Source organism: Colius striatus, chromosome 12 (assembly GCF_028858725.1).
Source record: "Colius striatus isolate bColStr4 chromosome 12, bColStr4.1.hap1, whole genome shotgun sequence".
NCBI lineage: Eukaryota > Metazoa > Chordata > Aves > Coliiformes > Coliidae > Colius > Colius striatus.
Window position 1 is genome coordinate 27,090,763 of NC_084770.1, and position 25,058 is coordinate 27,115,820.

Below are 25,058 nucleotides of genomic sequence, written 5' to 3' on the forward strand. Positions count from 1 at the left end.
CAGAGTGGTGGGGAAGGGGTGTTTTTCATTCAGAAGGACCCTCCCAAAACCCCAAGGAGCAGTGCGTGGGTGAAGTGCTTCCGTGCAGATCTTTTCAGTAAGAATCAAGTCAGCATTTGTGACATTTTCCCTGTTCCCTTCCTTTGGGCAGTTTGCCACTGTAACATACACAGATGACATAAGGATTTTCACACTGTCATTTCTGAAGTCACTCTTATCTACTCTGTGCTTAATATTTTGCCAGGACACAGAGGTGACTCTCTCTCCTCTCCTCTGTTAATTAACTTTTTTTTTGGCCCATGTTTGCCTGCCTTATAAATTCCTCTGACATCAGGCTCTAGGATTAAACAAATTGATACCACACTTGCAGTGTGTGAGCGTGACACTGAGCTGACAGCCTCAGAGCCTCAAGTGTTTTGACACACGAACAGAGCAAATGGAGAGGAAATTCCCATTCAGCCTCCTCTGCTCTCTCCCACCCGGCTCCCTGGGAGCCAGGCTCCTGATTTGACTGGCCTGTGTTGGTAGGGAACAGGGCAGTCCCAGAGCTCTCCCAGCCATCAGTGGTTTTCTGCTCTGAGGATGCAGTTGTGGTATTGCTCAGGAATACCTGAATCTGTTCACTGTGTCGGGGTTTCACTGTCATGTGATTACAGAACAGAGCTAGCCTGGTGGGGAGCCAACTCCAGGCAATAGCCAGATTCACTTGTCTTATTTGGTTAACAGTGTTTGGATAGTTTATTAAATCCTAGTAGGAGCAGAAAGATAAAGAGCAAATCTTGTGGATTATCTGCTCTCAGTTGTTCATTTCTGTTGGTGTCATCCTGGTGTGAATGATGAGCTGTGGGAACAAGCAGTTCATGTTTTGCTATTGTCTCATCTTAAGCTTGTGCATTGCTTTAACAGAATAAGCATACTCTCTAGCAATTTTTTTCCCCCCCAGTTTGCTGTATTTATCACTGATGTAGAGCATAGTGCTTGTTTTCTTTATCTGGAACAAAACATTAGTTCATGTCAGATAGCACAATCTATTTGATCAGCTGTCAGATGGTACAAAAGCTACTGACATGGGACAAATTCAGACCTGTGGCATGCAGCTTGAAAAGACTTCATGTCCTTGTTATCAGTCCCTTGAGATACCCAGCTACTCCCCTCAGCAGTGACAAAGAGAAATAGGAGCTGGTTGTGCTACAGCCAAATCCCTCTCACCTTCCTGAGGCCAGGAGGCAGCAGCGATGCGGGGGGAGGCTGGCAGGGATGCAGCGGGTGAGATGGCACCTGCCTCTTCCCCTCGATGTGTGAGTGTGATGCTGCTCTATGATGGCCTTGGGCTTGCTGAAGTGAACCAGGGTCTTACTACCTAGCATGTCCTGATGTCCATGAGGAGTTCCTGCAAGGTTCTGGTGAAGCAGACAGCTTTGCTCTGGCTATTCTCTTCCCCTCGCTGCATTAGCTCCCAGTTTGGCACACCGAGTCTGTGGCACAGCTGGTTCCCAACTACACTCTGCCACCTCTGCTCTTCCCTTGAGAATGCTCCTTGGTGTGAAAGTGCTGGAAACAAAACCTCATGGCTTCACATGAACACAGCCCTTCCTCATGACTGTATTCCACCCCTGAGTACTTGGCCAGCCAGTAGCACTGCCCCACCACACGTGTCCTCAACCCACCGTATCAGTATCACAAAGACTGAGGAGAACATGGCTTAATGTTTTTTGATTGAGGTGTGAAAGTTTTGCCTTACAATGCTTAGTATTCAAGCCTGCTGTGACTCCCCTGACACTCAGTGCAAACTGAAGCCAAAACAGATGATACTCAAGACATGACCAGAAAATAGGAGATACTATATTTTGCAGCAGATCAAAGAAATGTGCTGCAGGGCTCTTGGCTAACACCTGCCTTTGCAATATGGGAAAGATCCTGATTTGCACTCTCCTTAATAAGAGCAGCCTGGTAGCCAGCTCAGTTCCATGTTAGCAGCTACTGCAAGGGACCAGCTGTAGGCCTGGACACTTCACACACATCTTTATGGGGCGTAGGTGTTGGGAAGCAACTTGTCAGTTGATGCGGCTCACTGCATCTCACATGAAAAGGGTCTGAAGAGCTCTTCCTAGGGTTGTCAGCCAGGACTGTCTCCTAGTCCAAATGTTTTCTGGGTACCCTTGTTTCTTCTAGGAGGTAACAAGACTGGGTTTCAAGGTAGCATCGTGGTACTAATGCTAGAGGCTGTGCTGTCAGTTGCTTCTCGGCACATGCGAAATCGTGTTCCCTTTAAAGATATGTCTTTCAAGAGGGATGGGGACAGGAACACCTGAAGCTGAAAGAGCTGGGAGGCATAAAGATAGGGGTTTATTTTCATTGTACTACCTCTTTACAAGGTATTTTTAACATCTGTACCACCTCCAGGCTCATTTTGCATCAGCTGCAGATACTCTGACATGGTTGGAAAAAAAGAGAAGAGGAAGAAAAGGCACCATAGTCTGAATGACACTGTTCTGTCCTCAGTTCCTGCCTGTGATGCACATTAGCCTGGATGACATTTAGGTGTGGAGAGGCCAACAGACAGTAGTGCCTCCCAGGGGCTGTAGGAAGAGGACTGGAGCTCCTTGGCTGCCAGGTACTCTCATGCTCACTGGCTGTACTGGGAGCTGTGTACTGGCTTCTCTGCTGTGCCTCTCAGCACCATGGGGCTTCAACAAGCTTGATTGCCTGAGACACATCCACCCAGAGTTTGGGCTCTAGGTGTCCTGGCATGGTGGGGTTGGACTGAGGCAGCCAGGAGACAATTTTGCTGTAGCAACACAAGATGAGTTTTTGGAGCAGTTTGGAGAGTGAGTAGGAGGAGGGTTACAAATATGAGGGAACAGTCAGGACAGATTTATCACAGCCTGAAATAAATTAACCTCTGGGAGGAATGATTTTGTAATCATTTGCATTTAGATACTCTGACACATCCAAATAACCCCAGACCTTCTGCAAACATTGCAATGCATTCTAACATCCTGTGAGAAGGGTGGAAATAGCACTATTTATACACAGTTGAAGGAGCCAAGGACTCTTCTCTCAGTATTGCATCTTACACCCCTGGGACTGCCCTTCTCTCTTCTTTTCAAGGCTACAGACCCTCGTGGTGAGGTGAACAGGCTGAGAGACCTGAATCTGTTTACCCTGGAGAAGAAAAGACTGAGAGGAAGCCTTACCAATGCTTACAAATACCTGGAGTGTGGGTGTTGAGGATGGGGCCAGTCTTTTTTCTGTAGTGCCCAGTGAGAGGACGAGGGGTAACGGGCACAAGCTGGAACACAGAAGTTCCACTTGATCATCAGGAGAAACTTCTTTGCTGTGAGGCTGATGGAGCCCTGGCCCAGGCTTCCCAGAGAGATGCTTCAGAACTTCCTTCTCTGGAAGCTTTCAAAACCCTCCTGGACACGTTCCTGTGCACCCTGATGGAGAGGAACCTGCTTTAGCAGGGGATTGAGCTGGAGGAGCTCTAGGAGACCCAGCCCCTGCTACCCTGTGATTCTGTGAAACACAGCAGCAGTGAACAGCTAGAGAGCTTTTCTGAACTCAGTTAGCTGAGGTCCTGGCATGTCAGGGTGTTACACCATGCTGTGTCCACAGCAGCTGCCAGCACAGCCTGTGGTATGGGGCCCATGGCCGAGGGCAGCCTTCGTGGGCCAGGACAATGAGACTGGGAGAACATGGAGGGGGAAACTGGGAGCTGAGCCCTGTGTCAGCTCATGTCAGTGGTGGCTGCAGGCAGGGCTGTTCCCCCTATGGGGACACTTCCAGAAAGCAACCTGCTCCATCCTCAAAGGGTAACTGATCAAGTGGTTTAATATTCAGCACTCTAAAATTCAGTAGTGAATTTGATAGCCAAAATGATCTGCTAACTCAGACAGCAGAGAGGGTATTCGAAGGACAGTCCAAGCCTGTAGCCAGGCAGCGGGTTATTTTATTGTTGTCAACCTATTCCTTTCCACTCCAGGGCAATTAATCTTAAATGAGATATTTGTTTGATGCTGTTTTGCCCTCTCTTCCTTTCCAAGAGACAGTGAAGTCAATGGGTTACATCCCACATTGACTTCAGCAGCCTTTGCAGAAGATATGACTCTTCCAGGGAAACCCAGACTGAATCACACATTTTGGCTGCTGAAGGCTTGGGCAAGTTGACAGTTTTGTCAAGGGAAGCTGAACATCCCAAAGTGCATCTTCTCTTACTTACAAATGTGTCTTAAATCCAGAATCCTTAGGGCAGCATGGAGCTGGTATTAGCTGAGCCCTCTAATACATCATGGATGTCTCTGTGCTCCACTGCCAGACCTGCTCAGCTTGGAGGAATAAAGTCAAGGGCTGGGGAGAGATGGCTAGGCTTCAGTTACAGATTCATATGCCATAGTGTAATTCTCTTTGGGCCTTACTCAGCGTTGGCCTCCGGCACTGGGAGCGGATCTGTTATCTTCAAGGAGATTTGGAGCAGCTCTCTGCCTGCTGCCAGTTTGGCTTGTGCTGTGCTCACTTGTTTTTTGTGAAGCACTTTTAGGGGCCAGGAGCATGTGCTCTCAAGAGAGTGGTTAGCAACATGTCAGCTGTATACAGGGGGAAATTTCTCTGACGCAGCAGTGGAGAGGAGAGCACACACTGCATCTTGCAGATTTACTCCTCGTAAAACACCTCTTGCTCTCCATAGATACCCACAGATAATATCCTGCCAAGTGAAACTGGAGATATATCTAGTGCAGCTTCAGCAATGACATGATGGCAAGCTAGCAAACAAATGAACTTTGAAATATAATGAGGGGGGAAAAAAAATATGGTCTTGAGTGCATTTATTTTGGAGTCAATTTAAAAAAAAGGTTAAATAACAATACTGCAAGTTTCCAGGGTGGGTCAGGTTGAAAAGCAAAGAAAGCAAAGCGTTTTCATAGCGCTGCAAGACTGTTTTGTGTGCAGTGAGTCTGAATTACAAAGGCATAATGATAAAAAGTTTGCTTCCCGCTGAGATAAAGTGCTGTGGTGCTGAGTGCCGTACAAATACCTGCGGAAAGCTGAGATAAATGTTGCTGCTAAAGGAATTGAAACTGCTCTGAGCTCGAGCATTGAAAAACAATCTGTATTCCAGTCACAAAGTTGTGTAAAATTAAGCAATTTTAGCAAGGAGTGTGACTTTTCCCCTGCTTTCTGTCTTTTTTTACCTCCATCTCTCTCCTCTGTGTTCCACGGTGCCGGCTGGCTGGAGGTTATTTGAAGCTCTGCTGGCACAGCAAGGTGTTGGACCGATGCCATCGTGCTGAAACACGCTCTCTGCTTTGCCTGGGGTGGGAGCGTGGAGGTTTTTGTCTGGTCATGTCACATTTTAATTAGCACACCTCACACTTGTGCTGCTCCTCGGTGTTGCTCGGGGAGCTCAGTCAGGCGGCACCGGGCTCCTCCTCCATCTTCCTCCTCAGGACAGGCCCTGCTCTTCCCCAGAGACAATTGCCATGCTTTCTCCTTTTTGTTTCTAAAGCCTGTGTGAGGGGACCCACATAATCAGCAGCTTTGATGAGCATGCAGCTATCTTCTTGCTGGAGTGGCCACGTTGGCTCTCCCTAGTTCCGAATCCTGCCTGAGGGGGTGGGAGGCCATTGCGCGGCCAGGCCCTGCTTACTGGCAGCAGGTCAGGAGATGGGAGTTCCCCAAGTGCTTTGCCTTGATTTAACAAAACAGGAGGTTTGTGAAGGGTTGTTCCTGGCTTAGGCTGAACCTACGAGCTCTGGTGGGTAGCGACACACAGAGAAATGGCGGGAGCACCAGTGTTTCTGGGCCTTGTCATGGCGGCTCCCGGTGCACCAGGAGCTCATCTGCAAAGCTTAGCAGCGACTGTGCTGGTGGTGATAATGTCCGTCTTTGAGATCCTTTGGGATTCACCTCCTTGTTTGTAGGCCTTTCAGAGAGGCTGGGCACTGAAAAGGCCTCACTTTGTCCTGAGGGCACCAAGGGCAGCTGGAAGGATGCATACCACAGCAAAACAGCTGCCGGCAGAACTTGAGTCCTCCTCAAGTGGCAGCAGAAATCAGACAGAAGAGGCTGGACAAGAGGCAAGTTTTTAATTTGCCATGACAGGAAACAAAGCTGTGTCTTGTCAAAAAATTATAGCTCCCTTTTTCTGCCTGCCTATCACACGTCAGCAATCATCACAATGACTGTCTTAGAAAAATGCAGCTTTACAGAAAGGAGCTCAGGGGATGAATTGCAGCTATGTAGTTTGTGAAGGAAGGAAAGGCTTAGACAGGCACTGTAACTTGAATTTCATTTGGTATGGCAAACATTAGGCCACATTATGTTTATATCTGACTCTTAGTTTTCATATTGAAGCAGGTTGCTGCTTTTCCTGGTGCTCTGCCGATGTGGTGCAGTGGTGTCTGGGTACCTGTGGGGACCGGGATGGGGGGTCCCATGGGAGATGGGAGCCCATAGGACATGCCGTCCTACCTTGTGCTCGTCTCAGCCAGGAGCACAACACAAGCTTGATGATGGGAGTTCGGTGATAGTGCCCATCATAACCTGTTTTCTGAGGGCAGGCTCATTCCAGCACTTCGCAGAGGTTGCTGCAGAGATGTCTGTGAGCAGGGATGCAAACTCATCCTAATGGCCTCTATCTAAAACGTTTCAACTACAGAACACTCCTGTCAAAATTGCTCTTAGTGAGCCTGCTAATGACGTGGCATTCACAAGGGTAGGACACATGCCCAGTTTCAGAGGCCCTTTACCCTAAGGCACCCATTTGCTAAGGGCTTTGTGCTGGAAATAGCGAAGGACTTAATGGGAAGCTCTGGAAGATTGTGTAGGTTCAGGAATTGAAGCTGTTGAAACACAGAAGATCAACCACGATTTTAAACACAGCTCAGCTGTGACATTAAGACAGCAGTCCTGTAAAACTACCAGCAGAATCATTGACAGTTCCAATCAAATTATGTTAAGCATGGAAACTTCTTTGTAACTGGTTTATCTCAGTGTGTGCTTGGAACAGGGGAGGGGGTTTATTCTTTAAAAAAAACAACCCTGATGTCTGATTTCATTCAAATAACTTCTTACTGCTGGGTAAGGAGAAACAGGGATGTTCTCAGGTGGATGTGTCTTTGTAAGGACTCATAAGAACTGAAGCAATTATTTTTCCAATGTTGCTGACTCTGCCTGTGTAAGTGCTTGCTCCTCCACAACACACAGACTACAGAGGGCAGGAGGAGCTCCCATGCTGAAGTATTTTTCAATTTGACTGCTGACTCCTCTCACCTTTTCTGTCCTTCCCTAGAGTGAAGGGTGTATTGTCATAGCAACCCTTTTTTGGGTGGTCTTGTCTCGTTCTGGGAGATGAGTTTTTCATTGAAAAAATAGTCTAATGGGCAGATTTCAAAATGTGTGGAGGGGAATCAGTCACCTCAGTTCCACTGGTATTCAGCACATCTCTGTCTTCTGAGAACTTCTCCCTAATCTCACCTCTCTGGTTATGGAAATGCTTTCTCAGGATGGGGGTGGAGGGAGGTTCTTGACAAAGTGGTTTCAAACAGTTGTTCCAACATACATGTTAAATGAATGAGTACTAGTTTGTTGTTTAATCAGGCTTCCATGTCTTCTGAGATTCTAGGCAGAGCTGTATTCCAGGGCATGCCAGGAGACACTTGTATTTTCCTTCTCCATGCCCCATGTATGAGTTTTATCTCCTTCACTTTTCCTTCTCTCACAGTCAGCACTGAGAAAGCTTTTACCTTCACTCACAGCTACTACTGTACCAATGCCAGACAACCCAGATTAGAAGGTATATGTTTTAGCATCCAGGTTACTAAGGAGCTGGAATATTTGTATCCTGAGATTGTCTAGGTGAAATCCTTCCTGGCCACTCAACTCCATTTTGTCTCATTTCAGGGGAGCACCTGCGAATCTGCCCCCAAGGTTACACCTGCTGCACCAGCGAGATGGAGGAGAACTTCGCAAACAAGAGCCGGAGTGAATTTGAAGCCATGATGAGAGAGGCCGGGCGCTCTGTGCAGACCACCCTGACGGCACAGCACAGAAACTTTGACAGTAAGTAAAACCTGCTCATTTTCCAGGTTGCTCAGGAATCCAAGTCACTGCTTAACTTTCCAAGCACTGTTAAAGCCTGGGGCTCATGTTCAACACGCTTCCCTCTGTAGTTTCCTCAGTAGCTTGCATGAAATGTTGACCTTCAGTAGGAATTGTACCTTTGGCAGTGATTTTGTAGGACCAGGTTGTTTTGAGACCTCTCTTTCAGTGAAGCCATTGAAGGAGGCTGGCAGGCACTCCTACCAACAAATTGTGTGCCTTGGCACTAAGACAGCTTTTACAAGCACGGTGTCATCAAGTCTTACCACGGTAGGATGATGTTTGAGGTAGTGATGTAAAACTTGGCACTGTGCCTTGAGCTGAGAGTTGAAGAGTATGGTAAAGGTGACTGTGTAGCCCTCGGTAGGTGGGGAGGGTTTAAGGAGGCATAGCTTTTTCTTGTCCTTTCCATGTAGATTGCAAATGACAAGAAGGTTAGTCCACATTAGACTTGTAGCTTCACATATCCTTTTGAGAAAACATTGTACAACAGTGGAGGTCTTAAAGACTGTGGTGCATAAGATGTTTTGGACAAACACACTCTCCAAAGTTCAGTATCCCTCCTAATGTGCTAAGCAGAAGCTAAGGGCCACTCTCTTTCATTGTTCCCTGAAGAATCCATTTTGCAGTGACAGTAAGCCTCAAGGTCTGAAGGCCACTGGAAATAAATGGTTTATTGGCAAAACTGAGGTGACCTATGATTCAGAAACTGTCTCCATTATCAGATTTTGAAGAAGGTCAGTGGTTTAGAATCACGGTCCTCCTGACTTCATCAGCAGTCATCATATGGAGTTATCATGAAGAGAATAGGAGTTGGGGAAAGAAGCTATAACAGCCAGAAAGGTGGAACTGAAAATTTCAAGCAGTAAATAATAGATCTAAAGAAATAAGCCTGACCTTCAGGGAGCTGATAACCAAGATTAAGTGCTTTTACACTAAACAGAAAGAAAAGGCAGCGGATCTCTGCAAAATGCATTGTAACTGTGTGGCCAAGGTTGACCCTGGCAAAGGCATGCCTTGAAAAGCTCAAGATTAATTGATTTTCACCTGCTTTAAAAAGGGATAACTAGAATTTTCACAGGAGACTTACAGGGCTGGGTTCTCAGACTGGTGTCTAAATGGGACCTGATGTAGCTGCTGCAGAACACACTCGCTGAGCTCTGAAATCCAGCCCCTTGCAGGGGTTAATGCAGAACAGCCACCAGCCTTGGCACCGTCTCCCTCCACTACCTTTTGCAGCATTGGCTAGTGTGTCTGCTCTTTGTTTTTGCCACAAACATTGAAAAGAGCATAGTTGTACATCTGTCATGTTAGGAGAGTGCAAAATGTGATGGAAGCTTTGAGGACTATAGCAATGAGCAGAAACTGCCTAGAGAAGAACTGGTTTAATAAGAGTGTGCTGGTTTGCTGGATTAGTAATAACAACAGCAATAGGAATAATAGTAATCAAAAACAAGCATATGAAAGAGGGATGCTTGTGTTGAGATGCCAGTTAGAGCTGTAAGGGCTTTCCTTGTTGTGTGTTTCTTTGGTTTTGTTCCCCAGCATTGTACAAAAATAGAGCTTTCTTTCTGTGGTGCATACCCAAGTTTCTTTTAAGCTTCAAACAAAAGAAGTGCTCAATAAACCAAGTATTACTTTAACAGACCATAATGCACAGACCATTGGTGTTTTGCAGTGGGAGTAACCTCACTTGAGCCCGCAGGGCCAAGAAGATGCTCCCAATATACCTTTTAGTTTGCTTAACTACCCTTGCAATCAATATAGACTTTATCATTTATGCAAGACATGATCTGAAAAAAACCCCATCGTGTTCTGTCTGGGTTTCAAGTATGACTTTACCTACAAGCCTTGGTATTGCATATATGGTTGAAAATTGAGGGACTTCTGGTGATGGGGGCAATGGAGTTGCCTCAGGTCTTAAAACATTGCCACAGAACCCACCCTATACTCCAGTTAATGTTATTAACCTTGCCACAAACATTGAAAAGAGCATAGTTGTACATCTGTCATGTTAGGAGAGTGCAAAATGTGATGGAAGCTTTGAGGACTATAGCAATGAGCAGAAACTGCCTAGAGAAGAACTGGTTTAATAAGAGTGTGCTGGTTTGCTGGATTAGTAATAACAACAGCAATAGGAATAATAGTAATCAAAAACAAGCATATGAAAGAGGGATGCTTGTGTTGAGATGCCAGTTAGAGCTGTAAGGGCTTTCCTTGTTGTGTGTTTCTTTGGTTTTGTTCCCCAGCATTGTACAAAAATAGAGCTTTCTTTCTGTGGTGCATACCCAAGTTTCTTTTAAGCTTCAAACAAAAGAAGTGCTCAATAAACCAAGTATTACTTTAACAGACCATAATGCACAGACCATTGGTGTTTTGCAGTGGGAGTAACCTCACTTGAGCCCGCAGGGCCAAGAAGATGCTCCCAATATACCTTTTAGTTTGCTTAACTACCCTTGCAATCAATATAGACTTTATCATTTATGCAAGACATGATCTGAAAAAAACCCCATCGTGTTCTGTCTGGGTTTCAAGTATGACTTTACCTACAAGCCTTGGTATTGCATATATGGTTGAAAATTGAGGGACTTCTGGTGATGGGGGCAATGGAGTTGCCTCAGGTCTTAAAACATTGCCACAGAACCCACCCTATACTCCAGTTAATGTTATTAACCTTGCAGTTAACAAGAGTTTTTGCAGGAAGTGCTCTTTAGGAAGTTCCATCCAATCATTTTTAATGTCAGGTTGATGAGTTTTAGCCTTTCTGGTGCCTGGTTTTGCTGGGTGTCTTCAGCAGCAGCACAGAGTGCAGGTTTTGGGGTTGCAGAGGTATTGATGCACAACTTGTTCTCATGACAGGAATTGTGTTTGGCTTTATGAGGATGTAGTGGGGGAGGCTCCACTGCATGGGGATATCCAACCCTTTCTCATAGTATTTGCAGCCTGGAGATCAGATGCTTCATATATTCCCTGCTAACAGGTGTGGCACATGGAACTTTAGGCCTGGGGCTGTCTTTTAGATTCATCACAGCAAATCATGCTTCTGTAATCTCACTGCAGATCATGGCAATAGTCTCTACTTGTAGATTGCCCTGAAGCTCCAGCTAGAAAATAGGAAATCTCCAGCAATCTGTCTCTGAACTAATATTCTCCATGCTAGTGTTCAACGTTTTACCTTGGAGACTAATTTATCCTTGCACATTGGGCTCTACAAAGCTCTGAGTTGTCAGGGTGCCCATTGTAAGTAATATCTGTTTCATTCTCACTGGCTGCTTTTAGGGCAAACACTTTTGTGGCCAATAGAAGTGTCCCTTATAGAAAATATCTTGGGAAAAGACCATACACGTGAAATACAAGTGGCATAGGATAGGTTCAGAAGTGATGTGTGTGGAATAGGATCCTGTGGTTTGAGTGCACTCTCTGCATAGCAGAGGACACACGCCTTCTGGACACATCCTTCCTCCAGGATCTACCAGGGCTAAATTTAAAGTCTAACAGCCTGCAGTATTGCTTAGCTGCTTACTCTGGTGTATTTGTTGTTTTGCTGCAGTTTCCTGTAGTTAGCAGGGTTTAGGAGCATCAGATTCCAACTACACATGTGGTCGTTGGCTTGCTGTTAACCTTTTACCTCAAAAGGGAGTGTTTTGTTCTACAACCAAATGGTTTTCATTTTCAGAAAAAGAGAAAAGGGGAAAAAAAAAGCAGAGCCCCTGAGTGATGGGAGCACCTGCTTTTGGTGAGTGAGTGCAAGGGAGGGTGTTGAGGTCAGAGTAGGGGGTTTCATTAGTGGCATTATGTGCACAAATTCACTGTTAACTCCGACATCCCAGGGTTCTTGGTCAGGCAGGGACAGGGGGTTGTTACCTGAGTGCACAGCTCGTGGCAGGGACCTGCTGGGAATTGGGTTTGGTCAGTTGATTTGCCTGGAAACTTGAACATACCCCACACTTTAACCAAAAAACGTGACTAATACAAAGGAAACCGAGATGAGGAGGGAGCTGGGACAGTCTCTGATGAGGCTGGAGCTAAGGGCTGTTTAAAGATGCTACCAACATTATACATGCCTCAGATTTTAATTGCAGAATGTGCTTGTTTTCAGACTGATCTCATCTCAGTGGATGGCAATTATTCCATTTCTGTTAGGATAAAATGAAATACTTTGACAAGGAACTTTGTTCGAGCAGATGGTTTCCAGAAACCGATGAGAGCTGCCTGTTGCCCCCTCTGCCGGTTGCAGAGCAGGAGATAGCCAGAAAAGTGGTTTGGTTCTTGTGCTGAGAGCAGGGTGTAAACATTGGGCAGGTCTGGGGGAGATTCCTGGGGAAAAATGAGCGGTTTTTGTTTTACAGATCACACAGCTGTATGTTGGTGTTGCACAAAGTCACGGGACTTCCAAACTCCTGTCCATCCAAATGACATTTGACATAATCTGTTACAAGATGAGCCTGGAAAAACCTCTGGACCACGCAGGAAGAGCCAGAGTGTGATTTGTGATGCCTGGTCAGAGCAGTGACAGTGCAGCTTGAGTTGGCAGCATGGGTTGGGGCTGCAGAGCTGGGAGAGGGGGCAGAGAGGAGAAAGAGCAAGTGGTGCTTAGAGTGACAGAGAGGGGCTGCAGGCTGCAAGGAACAAGGCAGTTTTTCTAGTCTTGATGAAAGCTCACTTGTTGAGAGTCTAATCCTTGTGTCTCTCTCTCTCTCTTTTCTCCCTTTTCCCCCACTTGAATTGCTTTTCAATACCCCAACGTTGTGCCAATCTTTCCTTCCCAATCATTTTGGTGCACTTAGCAAGCACACCCTGTGTGACTGCTGACCTTTAGCTGAGAGCCAGCAAATCTGTCCTTTCAGAATTGTTTCATGTTTTCAGGAAGTATCAACAAAGCCCAACCAAAAACCTTGGCTTTTATTCCACGCTGCACAGTCTCAAAACCCTTTGTAGCTCTCATAAATTCTGGGCTTTTTAAGCTGTGACAGGGAAATGCAGATTAAAAGTGAACATCTTTTATAGGTGGCTGCTCCTTGGAAAGCTGGTGTCATGTAAAAGCCTGTCATAATGTCTAGTGTTGGTAGCTGGAAATTGGATGTGCTGAAACACAGACCATGCAGATAACTACCATGATTTGTGAGTTAGGTATTTCTTATAAAGATGAATCATTCTTTGAAATGTTGCAAGGTGGGGAACGTCCTAGAAGCTGTAGACTGATGGTTAAAATGTTAGAGATCTCTTTAGAGATTTCTAAAGGCCTCTTGTTTAGAACTCCACCAAATGTGGAGTCTTTGTCAGAGGAAATGACTTATTTCACCCCCAGTCCCTATGGTTTCAGCCCCTAAAAGAACTGTTGGAGAGAGGCATATATACATATATTTATTTACATATACTGGGGATGCTTAAGGAAGGTGATCAGGAGGCTGTGGAGTAAGCCAAGCAAGCAGAGCTCTGTCCTACCCTACCAGTTTCAAACTTGAACTGCAAAATCCAGACCTGAATCTGATTTTTGCAGGTATTTTCTCAGTTGATGATAACATGAACCAAGCCCTGCCAGCCTTGAAATTTTAAGGTACCTGAATTTGGTGGCCCAGGCACCAAAGTTGTGGTCTGAGAGATGTGGAACTACTCTGTGCAGAAAATGATTGACACAAGACCAAAGATTCTCTGGGGCTTGCAAACACATTGCCCCATGATGCTTCCAGCATCTTGCTGCCACCACTCTCAGCTGTGGCTCTTTCATGGTGAGGTGCTGTCTACAAGATACTGTTTATGTAGGAACAGGAAAGAAATCTTCCAGGGACTGGTTATGCCTCAAAATATGAAGGTGCTGCTGAGTTTGGAAATGTATTCCTTTGTTTCAAAAGGTGTGGAAAGGAGCACTTCTGGAGTGTGCCTCTGGCAGCCCCAGGCTGTGCTGGGTGAGCTGGCTGCCTCCCTCCCCCCCTGGCATTGGCACTGGCTGCTCCCTAAAGCCAAGCATTTGAGTTCAGACTTCAAATATAGTGCTTTTGATCCAGAAACCCCTAATTAGCTGGGAACACTCTCTTTTTTTTGTGGGAACTCTCCACTCTGGGGCTCTGCCTTTGAAATTGTGGTGTGTGGCCTCAGTTGATGGCCTTGACCATGAGCTCAGGTTGGCGGGAGGGCACTGGCTTCTGGGCATCCTCAAGCAGACAGGAGGTGGGAGTGGACTCAACTGTCCCTTCCACAGCTCACTTGTTGCCTTTCCAAACATCAGTCTTGTGTTGGTCTTCTGCTGGTCTCATAAGTGAACATCTAATATCAAGCAGTACCCGTGTACAAGCATCTTTTCCAAACTGAAAAGTACAAACAGACCTGAAATACTTCAGCCCCCCATCAAAAAACAAGCTGGTAGAGTCAGGGAAACTGAGGAAGGGGGAGAAAGGTGTTTGGGATGAGCAGGGGGCTTAACAATCTTTTTTCTTAGTGAAGTGTCAGAGAAACAGGAGGAAAAGAAACATGGGAGTCAATGACTTCTGCTAAATAAGAGTTCATCTTATGAGACACAGAGCACTGTGTGTCTCTGACAGACCAGGGGTGCCCTGTTTGGCAAAGCTGCACTACTAAGAGCACCATTAATTGTTTTGAGCCTGCTCTTGTGTGGCACCTGGGCAGCATCATTCAGGAGAAGACAAATGGTCCCTTCAGCTTTGCCTCTGGGATGTGTTATCAAAAGTACTTGTAAGAGCAGCTATCAAAGATGATTGATGTGGCTCCCCTGAACTTCCTTCCCTTAGGGTTGGTTTGGGATGAGATAGAGATCATCCTTGAATCTGGAAATAAAACAGCAAGGTCCCAGGTGCATCCAGGACCAGAGGAACAAATAAAGGGGGTTCCTTAAAGACCTCCTTAGGAGGAAGCAAGCACCCAGCCTGGCCTCCTCCTTTGTTTTCCCCAAGGAATCACCTTAAGGAAACCCCACCACGAGGCAGGACTGATGCTAGTCCTGCTGTCACCCTGCAGTCATGCTCCACAGAAAGGAGACACTTTCATGTGTGGTGCTGAGCACCTGCCTTGGTATTTATGGCTTCCTGGAATGGGGTGCGGCGTCTGCCGAGACGCATTCCTGGGCTCGGCAAGATTAATCCTGACAGCTCTGTGCCTCAGGGAAGCAAAGGCTCAGGCTCACCTGTAGCAGCTCCAGCACCTGGAGTTTTCTCTCCCCCTTGCAGCCACTTCTTCCACGTCTCATCTGCAAGACCCCGTTGCGTGCTGCAGGGTGTATCAGAACGTACGTGCGGCACTTGGCTTAACACACGGCATAGGCACAACATTCTCTTTCATAGAGAAGGGAACAAGATAAGGCAATGGCAGTGGCTGGGGTGAGAGCATCGCACTGAGGTGCCTTCTGCAAGGGCTTGCACATCCCTGCAGGCATGAGAGTAAGTAGGAAAGGTAGATGAGGCCTCTCGGTTTCAGCAGCTCTCACCGTGTTTTGTCCCGCGCTCAAACAAAGCTGCCTCTGAGTGCTCAGAGAGCAGTGAAACGTGCATCTGCTTGGGGACATAAAAGGAAGCACCTGCTCTTCTGAGATACTAGATGACACAGACATATTTTGCAAGAAATTAGTGATGTCCAGATAGTAATTTCAGAAGAAAGTGTCGTCAGAGTTTATCCTTCAGGAGTCAACACACAGATCTCTTTGAAAACCCGATTTCACAGCGTAAGCAGCCCAGCAGCCGAGCTTTTATTGCAAGCACTGGGTGTTGCCTCCAGTGGCTAAAGGAGCATTATGCCCAGATGGCTGGGTAGAGGTCAAAGCAGTGAAAAGGGAGCTGAAGTTTTTCTCCATGGCTCTGCAGAGGAGCCTGTGTCTGGAACCAGTTTACTCTCAGCCATCTTCCAGCTGGTTTACTGGTTGCCACAGGAAGCAGTTTTCACCCTTCAGCTCTCTGATGTTGTGTTTCTCATAAGAGGAAAATGCTAGGATTTCCTTCTTATTGCAAAGAAATGTAGGTGCTCTGAATCAGCTCTTGAGCTGGTAATTCCCCCTTAGCTTGGCATTTGCCAAGGATCATGTGTGTTGTTTCTAGCCGGGTGCTGTGGTAATTTGGGAGCATCAAGGGCTCCAGCAGCAAGGTGCTGTCCCCTCTTGCAGATCAGCACATGCACTAAGCTTGAAAATATACTACTGAACTACGTTGCATGTCCTGACACAGGAGGTTGTTGTGTTACTTTGAGTACTTCAAGATATCTCTTCTCATTTGAGATGATAGAAGTACTTTGTTGTCTCACCAGAAAGGCTGGCAGCAAACTGTTGATTCTGCTTTATTACTTATTGGCATTGAGTTAGCACCTCCATAGAGCCAAGAAGCTTCTTGTTACTGTAATGCCCTGCAGGGCATCCTGCCTGTATGAAACTCAACCTGTGGTCTAATGACTTTGTTTAAAAACAACAACCCAGAACAAACAAACAAAACACAGCTTGAGGTGAGTGGACTGTGGAAGGTCAGACAGTAGGTTTGTGCTGGAGATAGGAACATACCTGAAGTGCCCTGGCCATGAGTAAGGTGCAATACCACCAGAAGTCCCTCAAGTTCATAAAACACAGTGATCTTTTTCTGGTAAGAGTGCAAAAGATGTGTCATTCCATGTCTTACAGGGATTTATCAACCAAGACCTTTGCATACATTCATCCTCAGCACTCCCAACCCAAGAGGGAATAGGCACCAGTTCTAAATGCTCCTTGGGTCACTGGTACAAGTGCTTTTTTGTGTAAGGCCTCTTCCAAAGTGGAAGTAATAATCAAATTCATGAGGGAGGTGTGCAAAGAGCTTGTATAAACAAAGGCAAAGGTATCACAGTGTTTTGGCATCTGGTCACCTGTGTGATTAGGGGAGTTGGGCTGATTTCTAGAGTGTAGGGTGAGTACCAGCAGTACTAATGGGAGCTTGAAGGTGCTCTGTGCCTATAAAACCCAGGCTGAGATTGGTCTATCTACAGGGAGAGTCAAAGGTAATCTCTCTTTGTGGCAGAAAGAGCCTGCAAATGCCTTTGCTGCAACATGAACAGAGCTTTTCCCAGTGCCTCACTTCTCTTCCAGGCTATGTCAGGGCATTTTGATTCTATGCCTTGTGTTTTCTGAAATCAGCTGGATTAGAGGGAAAGAAAACCCACATTTTACTCAGCAGTTCATACCTACTTCTGAAGAAACTCAGTAGTGTTAAGTCATTCTCATTAAACCTGCAGTTTTGGCCAAGCCACCAAGGAGCTGGGTTTGTTTCACTGTAGAGACATCAGAACACCCAGCTTCCATGGGACCTGATTCTGCAAAGCCTGAGCTCAACATCAGGTGCTTTGAGTCAGTGGAGTCTGGGGTAGGATACACTGTGGATTGTACTACAGGTAGATCACTGTCTTCATGAGAGGATGTGTAAAAAGGACTCTTTAGTAATATGAAATACTGGAGCATCTTTCTTAGGAGAAAAAGCTGTGGGACCTGAGACTGTTCAGCATGGGGGAGACTCAGGGGAGATCTCATTAAGACTTTTAAGTACCTAAAAGGTGGATGTCAAGAGAATGGGGCAGCACTTTGTGTCAAGTGACAGGACAAGGGCTGATGGACATAGACTGGAACACAAACAGTTCCACTTCAATGTGAGAAAAAACTTCTTTACTGTTTAGCTGAGGGGGCCCTGGCCCAGGCTGCCCAGGGAGGGTGTGGAGGCTCCTTCCTTGGAGGGATTCAAAACCCATCTGGACACGTTCCTGTGTGACCTGACCTAGGTGGGAGCTGCTTCTGCAGGGGGTTGGACTGGATGAGCTCTAGAGATCCCTTCCAGCCCCTCCCATTCTGTGCTTCTGTGATACTCCTAACCTGCTCTCCCAGCAGGACCTGTTCCTTTGCAGAAAGTTGTTCCCTGTTGCTCAGCACTGATTCCTGCTGCCTTCATTAGTAGACAAAACAAATAAGGATTCATTTTTTTTCCCCCCTCAGAAGCACCTTTTTATCTATTACCCAGCTTTATGTTTGCATGTAATGCTGGAACTCATGTCTCCATTTCTTGTAGCTACATCTCCAAGAGGGATACATACATTTCCATGTTGATCACTAACACCTGCTGCTTAAAACAGCTTCCATTGTCTCTCTCCCTGGCTCAGCCCAAGAGAGCTGCCAAATGATGGTCTGAAACAAAATTAAACAAAATAGGAAAAATTACCATAAAGAGAGCCATGAAAATTGCTCAGATGTTTGTTCTCTCACAAAGAATGGGGGCTGTGATAGTTTCCAAAGCAGTACAGTCAAGAGCATGAACCTGTTGAAGTGCAGTGGCTTGGAGACGTGGTCAGTTGTATAAAGAAATGGATGGATATATGTGCATATGTAGACAGGTGTGTGGTTCCCTTGAAATGGGGCAAGCCCCAGTTTCAGGAATTGCTGTATTCTTCATAGATGTGGCTAGGGATGATTATTATGGTATATGTACATTTTGGGAGGTTAACAAGCTTGTTCATCTGACTTGGGAACACCCCAAATGTCTAGTTAAATGTGAATGCCAAATTGTGGACTCCAGCTGTTCTTAAACAGCAATGCAGCTCGAAATGAAGGTGAAATGAGGTACAAAAAGAGGAGCAGCTTCACTGTGAATGCTGGGGGCTCTGATCTTTTGGGTTTCATTTCCAGTAGTGTTTTGCAAGTAACATGCTGCTGAGCACCCCAGTGACCATCTCTGCTCTGCAGGGTCCCAACCTGCGTGGCAATGATAGAAACAAACAATCCCAACACCTCAGACCTCCCTCCCCAAAAGCTGAAGACAGCTGCAAGCTGGGGATCAGACCTGTTGGTTAATCAAAGCTGGGGGAAGTAATGTTTGTTACACTTTCAGATTAGTATCAAGTCTGGGTTCAGCTTTTAACACACTGGAGATAATGGAGCAGCTTCCTCCAGCCCCAGCAGTGTAGAGAATCACTTGTAAAATGCAACCTCTGTTTTAATGCTGCTCAAATTGAATCAATGGGTCCTCAAGGACTAGTGAATGCCAATAAAAGTGTTGCGTGGCAGAATGTAGTAAACTTGTCATGGAGGAAATGACTGGAATTTACTTTCCTGAGAGCAGGATTTCTTCTGTGTCCTGCTGCACCCTTCTCTGCCTGCAGCTCTACTCCTGCCTTCCCAGCCTTTAGGAAAAGCAAGGGCTTAGGTGGAAGTATCCATGAATAATATATAGCCATCATTTGTGTGCTTTGTGCTTCATTTGTGACATCTGAGGGCAGAAGCAGAGCATTCAGTTTGTCTTGCTTCACTGTAAATCAAGGACTTGCCTGTGTCTTTGCTGTCTGGTTTTGGCTCCCAGTTAATAACAGTAGAGAGATGTAGATGTAGTTCTCCTCCTCCAACACTCCACTACTTCAGTGGCATCAGGAGCAACAACTGATCCTCCTTCACACTTTTAAGTGACTAGGAAGGCTGAGGCAGGCTATACACACGATGAAAAAAGTGTTTTAAGTGTCAGGCATGCATTTGCTGCAGCTAGGGAAAAAACCATGGCCATTTCCAACCTGAACTTTGTCCAGCTCAAGGTGTTCTTCGAGAGGGATATGCACTGTTCATGCTTCTACAGGATTTGGCATCCTCTGCCTTGTGTGTCTGTTGCAGCAGTTCTCAGTTGGGTCAGAGAAGACATGGCTGAGGTAAGCTGGGTGAGCTTTCCTCTCATCCCCCTCACTGTATCGAGCTCCTTACAGGTCAAGGTGAAGCCCAACCTGATGGTGTGCTTGCCTTCCTCGTAGTGCCTGACCTGACAGTGTGCTTGCCTTCCTCATAGTGCCCAACCTGACAGTGTGCTTGCCTTCCTCATAGTGCCCAACATGACAGTGTGCTTGCCTTCCTCATAGTGCCCAACATGACAGTGTGCTTGCCTTCCTCATAGTGCCCAACCTGACAGTGTGCTTGCCTTCCTCATAGTGCCCAACCTGACAGTGTGCTTGCCTTCCTCATAGTGCCTGACCTGTCACCTCAGGCCACTGAACTGCTACTCATTTCAGTTTCTGTTTGACCATGGCTGCTGTTTGAAGCACATAAACACTGAACATTTTCCTGTTGGCATAGTCCATCATGAAAAGCAAGAAGGTGAAAGACTAGAGCTGAGATGTCTTGTGCAGACTTAGTTTGTGCCTCCCTCTCTGGAGCAAACAAACTCTGGATATTCACTCCTTAATGATGGGATCCTAGACTTTTTCTTTTCTCTCAGGCCCCTTGCCTCTTGCAGGGCATATGATAGATGATGTCTGCTGAATCATCATCATTTGTTGGAGAGCATGATGCATTATTTACTGTACAGCAGCCAAGTCCTGTACTCAGTACATAATTATTAATTTCCTCCAAGGCTAATTAAAGATTGTATCATAATGCACATGCATCAGTGAATTTTTCCCTTTCCCTAAGTAGGAGGCTGTTTGACTTTGCAATTATGAGACAGGCTTGTCTGTTGTCTTTACAAATCTAATATGAGGCCCTGCTTTCACCCCAGAGGTGCTGGTCTGTAGCATCAAATCAGCAGCAGCCAGTTGGGAGCACAGTGGTCCAGCAGCCCCCTCCTGCAGCATTGTGGTCCATCCTGCCTCCCTCCCCATGATCCCCACCCGCTCCAGCGTGCCACAGCCCAACAGCTGGGGGAGAGAGGAAAGCAAAGGCAGCTCGCTGGTCCTGTTGTAAGACACTGACATCTTTCCCCAATCTCAGCCTTAGAGTCAGTTAACATGTTCTGCAGATCTTCTTCCCCCAAATTCATCTCAAAGCAGATACCCAGCCTGGAAGATCTGTGTAACACGTGGAAGTCTGCTCTGAGGTGTGTAGTTACAGTAGCAGAGTAGTCCAGGAGCTTTTCAGTCTGCTCATCAGAGATTTGCATCAGGTATGATTAGTTAAGTGAAATCTTTGAAGACTCCTTATTTGATTACCCCTTTGTTGTTGTTGTTGTTGTCTAAAAGAGAGAAACTGACATATTTAGACAGGAAAAGCTTTAGAGAGGGCTGATCTTTTCCTTCTGTGTTTCATCAATGTTTGGCACAGTGTGGTTGAGAGCTTCCAGCGCTATAATAACAGTTATAATAAGTGTGCCTTGCCAGGGAAATTGCATTTCTGTGCTTCAGACATCACAGGTGAACTGACACAGACTCAAACTGTTACCTAAGAGGGGGAAAAAATGCAGCTTTTCTTTGTTGTTGCCTTTAACCTGTGATAAGCATTTCTGTCAGAGAACCAAGTGCTTCTTTTACATCTTTAAAGGCAATGCACAGAAAGTCTTCCGTTGATTAGCAGAGGTCCTGTGCAGGATAGCTCTTTCATTACCAAGAGTTTAAGTGAGCTATAAATATCTTTTATGTCCTTGTACAAGTGCAGAGGCCCATGCAATATAATTAAAAGATCCTGGGCAGCACACACATAGGAGCAAGACGGGAAATAAACGTTTGCCCTTTCTTCCCTTTGGTCAGCGGTCAGCAGTTGCTCTCTCTGCTTCCTGCCTACGTTACTTACCCTTTTGGCTTAAATACAAGAAGAAAATGCTGAGTGAACATTCAGGATTCAGCTCTCCTTCTGTCTGGATCTTTCTCCTCTCTGGAAGGTGCAGTGGAGAATGGCAAGCTAACAATTAAGAAGCTACCAATTACCTTTAATAATAACACAAGGCCAGCTTTGGCTGTGAACAAGGAAGAGATTTGGTGTCTGTTGTTATTTCCTTTTATTTCTGAAAACAAACCAAGAAATGCTCCTCAAGACATTGTATCCAGCTGAAGCACAGAGTGTCTGAAGCAGTTCTGTTTCATTCCTAGCCAAGGAAAATACCATACACGCATCACGCCAGAGTGGGATCTGCCTGTGGATTAACATCCCTGAAGATTTACTGGGAAGCTGACTCACTGAAGAGCCTTTTCTGTAAAACTGAGCCAAGTTTTGACACTGAATAAGTTGATGTAACTGGCTTAGGACATGGCCCAGTGATTTTCAGGTTTGCACTGGGGAACAAAGCTGTGACAGGCTGTGTCATAGTGAAAGAAGCACAGAAAAGGAAATGCATGGTAACAAATACAAAGTTTTACCTCTCAGGGACAAAGCAAATAGGACAAGACCTCATATGCTGTGTGTGAGACAGGGAAGGAAACTATTGGTCAGCAGAGCTACAGGAGATGGATTCACAAGGTGGTCTGATTGTCTGTAGCTGCTGAGCCCAGAGAGCGAGCCTGCAGGGCTCACAGCTTTGCCCTTGCCGTGGCTGCATGCTGCAGTTTTCTCTAAGCTCTGTGGGACTGTTTTCTGGGCTCATTCTGAGTGCTGGTGGGGCTGCCTGTGCAGCCTCAGAGCTGGCAGCTCTTTGGTCAGAGATTCCAATATCATTAATGCTCCTGGAAGAGCTGGAAGTGTCTGTGGCAGCGGTTTGGGACGCTTTTGCTGGAGGTGTTCATGATAGAGGGTCAATAGGCACCTGCCTCCTGCATCTTCAAAGAGAAGGGAGGAGGTAGCCAGCATGAAATGTGAATTGCTTGCTGTAAACCTACCCTTGCTGCCCAGATAACAGCTGCTGCAGGAGTGTGCCAGGGTGAACCTGGGGTGGAATATGAGTCAGCATGAGAAATCATCTCATCAAACGCAACTGCTGAGTGAACAGCAGCAGCAAAAGTATAGCTGTGGGAATAAATGTCTGTATTAGACCAGGGCTAAGTATTGTGGCAGGACTTACTAAAGAAAGGATGTCTTTAAGGTCATTAAGTGATTGCAGTGCCAGAGGGCAGTGATCCTGGTAGCCCCTACTCTTGTTTCAGCAAGGGAGCTGCTGGGACACAGGGATGGGGAGGAAGCATATGCCTCATCCTGCACCCAAGGGCACAGCCAGGCATCCCTGTTGGTGGATCTTTAACTTCTCCCTGCAACAGGCAGAGATTATCACTCTATTGAAACAAACTGGCCTGTCCTCCCAACAGCTCTTTAACTGTTATTTCTGCTCTTCATTCCTAAATGAGTAGTCCCATGGCCCTGCTTATGGAATGTAAAACCTGCCTTCTGCTGAAATTGCCATGACACGTGGCAATGATCTGATACAGAGGCTGTTGAAATTGCTGGAGGGGCACTTCCATGGTCACTGAAGTGGGCAATGTGTGGACAAGGTGAAAAACTACCCCAAGACTTAGGGGTGAAGCAGCTGGAAAGGCTGTTCCTCTTGGGCAAGGCTGAGAATTTTCCGGCTTTGTGTGTTCTACATTTGCAGATCAGGAGGTTTCTCTGTGGAAGGTGACTGCTTTGAAGACAGGGGTAACAACACCAAGAGGATATACAAATAGCCTGTAACACTTTCTCCATTCAGGCTGTTTAGAGGCATATTCCTGAGCTCACAGAAAGGAGGTGTTGGCAGGCAGCAGTCACGTTTGGGTATCTGGGAGATAGAGTGGGGTATCCAGGCCAAGAGAGAAAAGGGATATTTCTTGCAAACATGAAAAGCACATTTAAAGAAATGAGGAATGACACACAGAACTCTCTCAGAAGGTACAGTTTGTGTTTGGCTTTTTCCATTAAAAAAGAAAGTATGTTGGTTCATTTTCATTAAAAGGACTAAACAGATTGGAATCTGCTGTCATCAAGCTTGCAGGTCTCTGTTGTGCAGTATCTTCTCAAAGGCCAGGCATTTGAGATGGAGAGTGATATCTGCACAAACCACAAGGTGGATCAAATGCTCCCCTGGCAGAGCCAAGGGGTAGGTCAGAGCGTGTTGACTGAGCACTTTCATCACGGTGATTGGACTGTTTGATATTTGTTGTGTTCTCCACCAGCAGCTTCCCAAGCAACCCAGGAGGCAAGCAGCCACCACCAACACGTTTACATCTTCTCAGGTTTCTTCTGCAGTCAGAAAAGCTCCAGGAAAGCTTGCTAATGATTTCACTCGAGTCTCAGCCGCTTTGTGTGTAAACCCAGACGTTTATCTGTAGCGTTTCAGGGTATGTTGTCACAGTGTTAAACTGGAAAGAGTGTGTATTTCCTTCATACTTCTTCCAGAGAGCCACAATGAACTAAAACAATTTGCAACCTGAAATCAGATACTGGGAGTTCTTTTTTTTCTGATAATAGAAATTGGCTGTGTCAAGCTTCGCTGATAAGATGCTTCTATTGCAGATTGCTGCAAACGGGCAGTTTAGTCAAGGAAGCAGCCACACTTTGAGCTCCTGTTAGCAACAGAATTGTTTTTCAACACTGTCAAATTAGCAAAACTAATATCCAAGGAACTATTTGTAATTTCTTATTTAGAAGAATTGCTGGGCTGTTGAACAAGACCCATGTTCACGCTCTGAGAGACTGCCTTTGTGACTATTCTAGCACGTTAACAAAGTGAACAGTGCCAAGGCTGAAAACCCAATCTAATCCTTTATAGAGGGAGCTTTCACTTTCACCCTTAAAGGAGTTCTCCTCTTCATCCCTCCTACACTCAACACGTGTGCAAATGTAGTGCTTGTGTTTGTAAGCCTAATACAAACCCCTTGTTTTTCATGCCCTGTAGTACCTACAGGCTTAAGACACTTTTGACATATGGGCTAGGTAATAAAATATTAATTTGAGTCTGGAAAGAGATTTCTATTTCTGGTTTTTTTCTCCCTCCACTTCCACTTCAGGGAATTGAAGTGGTAAATTTCCAGACAAAATGATGTGGCTTTAAAGTAAAGAGCATCAAAGACTGTCTGTTTTTAAGATGTTGAAAGATGTTGAAAACGTTCAGGTAGTTAGCTTTGGATGATTTAATTCTTGGCTTAATTTAAATCCTGGAAAGATTGAGCAAATGTGTATCTGAAGAGGTAATTGCTTTGAGCAGTGGAAAATACCATTTCTTCTTTATTCAAAGGCATGTGCCTGTGACAATTAGGGGGGAATGGATGGCAATTAGTTGGGGTTACTCTTGGGTTCCTTAGTGACCAAGGAGGAAAAAAAACAAATCACATCTTCCTGTGGTTGCAATAAGGAAAAATAT

The 25,058-nt window shown here is 45.8% G+C and overlaps 1 protein-coding gene across 1 annotated transcript in view; it reads left to right on the plus strand.

Annotated features, from left to right (window-relative positions):
* Positions 1 to 25,058, plus strand: part of GPC1 (glypican 1) — a 216,993-nt gene that overhangs the window by 101,775 nt on the left and 90,160 nt on the right. Inside the window, exon 2 of the mRNA XM_062006030.1 lies at positions 7,903 to 8,061. Within this exon, the coding sequence (XP_061862014.1) occupies positions 7,903 to 8,061 (159 nt within the window). The remainder of the gene's footprint in view (positions 1 to 7,902; positions 8,062 to 25,058) is intronic.